Here is a 3,170-nt window from a genome sequence, read left to right on the forward strand (position 1 = left end):
CCAATATATTCTTTGTTGTTCCTAGTCTCTAAATAAATAAATAAATATGTATGTATATATCTTGGTTTAATAGTAAGTTTCACATTTCAAAAGACCCACTTGTCAAATTAGCAACACACTCTCTAGTTTCTGCATTGTGGTTAGATTAGATGCTCCTTTAGGGCAAAAGCAATATCTCTTTCATTGTTTTAATTGGTTGTTTAGAGAGAGAGAGAGAGAGAGCATGTACGAAAGGTAACTAGAGATGAGATATAAAGTAGAGCATTTCGTATATGAAAATAAGGTGTAAGAAGGCGGTCTTTTGAGTGACACAATTTCTACCAATGACACATGAGAGGAAAATAAATACATTTGACACATAATTTGTTGGAAGGGTGGATTGGTGTGCCAATATGGTTTTATTGTTTAGGAAAGGAACTCATGACAACATTCACATGACCCATGCTAACAATGACAACATCACATGAAAACAATGAGAACACCTTATCGATGCATGACGATATCACATACATACGTGCGTCAAAATAATAAATATCTTAGACGACCTGAAAAACGGTTAACATCACATGAATGCCCCCCCCCCCCATTGCCAACAACCATCACATAACTCATGCCAAGAGCCATCATCACATGGTAGCATGACCTATGTATGTATGTATGTATGTATGCATGCATGCATACATGCATGTATGGTACTACGACAAGCATCGATCACATTTCAACACCATCACATGAGCCATGAGGTACCATTGTCCAAAAAGACCTTTTAATGTTGTGTGTCAAAGTGGGTCATAATGTTGTCATCTTGGCAACACCTCTTCTTAATTGCTTCCTTTTATTGCTCATCATGCTAACCATATATTCTCTCTATGTATGTATGTATGTATGTATGTATGTATATATTTACATAATGAAGGGGCTTGGGATATGGATGGCCAAAGAAAGAGAGAGAGAGAGAGAGAAGTTAAATTAAGTTAAGTTAAGTTAAGGTGAGAAACAGGGGAGAGACAGACAAGACAGACTTCACTTAACGTGCGCGTCCTGAGGCTCGATCCCTCCAAACTACGATTTGGGTTCTTCTCCTTCAGTCATCCGCCTCTCGATTCTCGTCCTGGGCCGCCGTCTGATCTTTCACCTGTGCGTGCCTGTGGGGTTTGCCATTTCGAAGCAGGAGCTATGACCAGAAGAATCCATGGCCCACATTCAAGAGAAACTGCGGTTTGGATCCTTTTATTTCAGTCGTTTCCATCGCGGTTCCTTTGAATTCCAGAGCGAATCGTTCTCAATCGATGGCTTTGTTCACCTCTGAGACAGGCCCAGATCAGAGGAGTGGGCTTAGACTATGTAATCGAGATTCTTCTTCATCCACAACAGTGTCTAAAAACACATTCAAACCTAAGGTTATTGATAGTGAATCTTCCTTGATTCTCCCCTGCAGGTCATGTGGTGGATCTAACCCATTTAACCGTGGTTCATTAGAGAAAGAAGAAGAAGAAGAAGAAGAAGAAGAAGAAGAAGAAGAAGAATTGGATCCAGAGCTATGGAGAAGGATCCCCACTGAGCTTCTCGAACGAATAGTTGCAAAGCTTCCGGTTACTTCTATTCTCCGGTTCCGATCGGTTTGCCGAAGATGGAACGAGATTCCATTTGACAAGAAATTCCATGAGATGCAACCACATCTCGTTGGTGCTTGCCCTCCTTTCCTTAGTCCAGAGAGTGATATCTTATATATAGAAGGCTCCGGAAAATGGAAATCCATCCCTTTCCATTTCTTGCCTTCCAAAGATGTAATCCTCGAGGGCTCGGGTGGGGGTCTTCTCTTACTATCTAAAAGTAACCTCGTTAGTCGCCTTGTGGAGGCATTTTTCATATGTAATCCTATCACTAGACAGTGGTTTGAACTGACCCGAGGTCTAGTTCGGTTTGTTAGCATGGCTTGCATTGATGTCGATCACCATAGTCTCGATTTCAATATAGTTGTGGCTGGCTGGATAGATCGGTTCGATCGCCACATGGGCCGATCACCATTGATTGAGATCTATGACTCCACCATTCGTGCATGGAGTGTTAGGCTAGATTCTTGGGATGACAACTTCTTTCAGCTCCGTGGAGTTGCATTGCTTCAGGGCACGCTCTACTTAGCCGTTTATTCGAGGAATTTCAATGGTCTTAAAGTGTTATCCTTGCACATCCGTGATCGGACCACGAAAGTGTGTGGAGAATTTGGGGATGGATCCAAGTTCCATTGTTTTGGGCAATACCGCGGAAATCTCACTGCCGTGGTGCAAAGGCCGGTGATCAGAGTGATAGAGATATGGCAACTTAAACAACAAGAGAATGCAATGCTGAAGTGGGTAGTTGTGGATAGGTTGGCTGAGGAAAAGCTTAGTGCATTCTCAACTGCCGCAATTGCCGGAGGCTTTCTGTTTTTCAACTATTACGATGAGCCTATTGCTCTCTATGATCTTCGTGATCAATCATGGCAATGGGTTGATTTCCCTCCAGGACGCAAGTATTGGGTAGGGGTGCGCCCATTGGCATTCCAACCGAGCTTTGTGCCGCTTAAGTGGAAACAATGAATGATCTTCTTCACATTATTTGAAGTTAACATCATTGTGGATGGAAGCGGGGGGGAGAGATGGTGAACGTTTCCGCTTAACAAGGATAGTTATTGTTGGGCAAATCCTTTTGACTATAATTGTAGAACAATCTCAGCATCCACAGATTCAGATGTAAATAGTTAGGCTCACCTCCATTAAAGAGGCCCGAAATATTGCACCAACATTTTTTGATTACATGCCCAAAAGCATGTTGTGTATCTTCTAGTTCCATTGGGTTGCATTTTGTATGATTATGATGCCTTAGAAACACACACACTCACACATACTCTGTCTCCCAATTATTGAACTGATCAATGTGATTCGTTTCATTCGAAATTATTTAATCTTGGTGTGTTATACACAATTCAGATCATAGATATGATGGAGAGTGTCTTCTATTGATCATATATATATATACTTTCTTTCCTTTCCATATATTCTTGTGTTTAACAATAATAGTTTCTGTTTGCTGGAGTGTGTGAGGAAGCACTGGACGTGGGACATGGCCTTTGCATATGCATTACTTGATGATGAGACAATTTAGATAATGCAAGCATGTTTGGCTTATTT

The 3,170-nt window shown here is 41.4% G+C and overlaps 1 protein-coding gene across 2 annotated transcripts; it reads left to right on the top strand.

Annotated features, from left to right (window-relative positions):
• The first annotated feature begins 1,034 nt into the window (after positions 1-1,034).
• LOC147850169 (F-box/kelch-repeat protein At5g15710-like) lies at positions 1,035-2,818 on the top strand. 2 transcript variants are annotated; one of them, XM_087336101.1, is made up of 2 exons: positions 1,173-1,344; positions 1,439-2,818. In XM_087336101.1, coding segments are annotated over exons 1-2 (1,143 nt in total). In that variant the 5' UTR covers positions 1,173-1,342; the 3' UTR covers positions 2,580-2,818. The 2 variants fall into 2 exon arrangements, with proteins under 2 accessions (XP_087192226.1, XP_087192227.1); XM_087336100.1 differs by having other exon boundaries at positions 1,035-2,818.
• Positions 2,819-3,170: the final 352 nt, after the last annotated feature.

Source organism: Azolla caroliniana, unplaced genomic scaffold, assembly GCF_043228905.1.
Source record: "Azolla caroliniana isolate FFs.n. ecotype wild unplaced genomic scaffold, voAzoCaro1.0.p SCAF_21, whole genome shotgun sequence".
Taxonomy (NCBI): domain Eukaryota; kingdom Viridiplantae; phylum Streptophyta; class Polypodiopsida; order Salviniales; family Salviniaceae; genus Azolla; species Azolla caroliniana.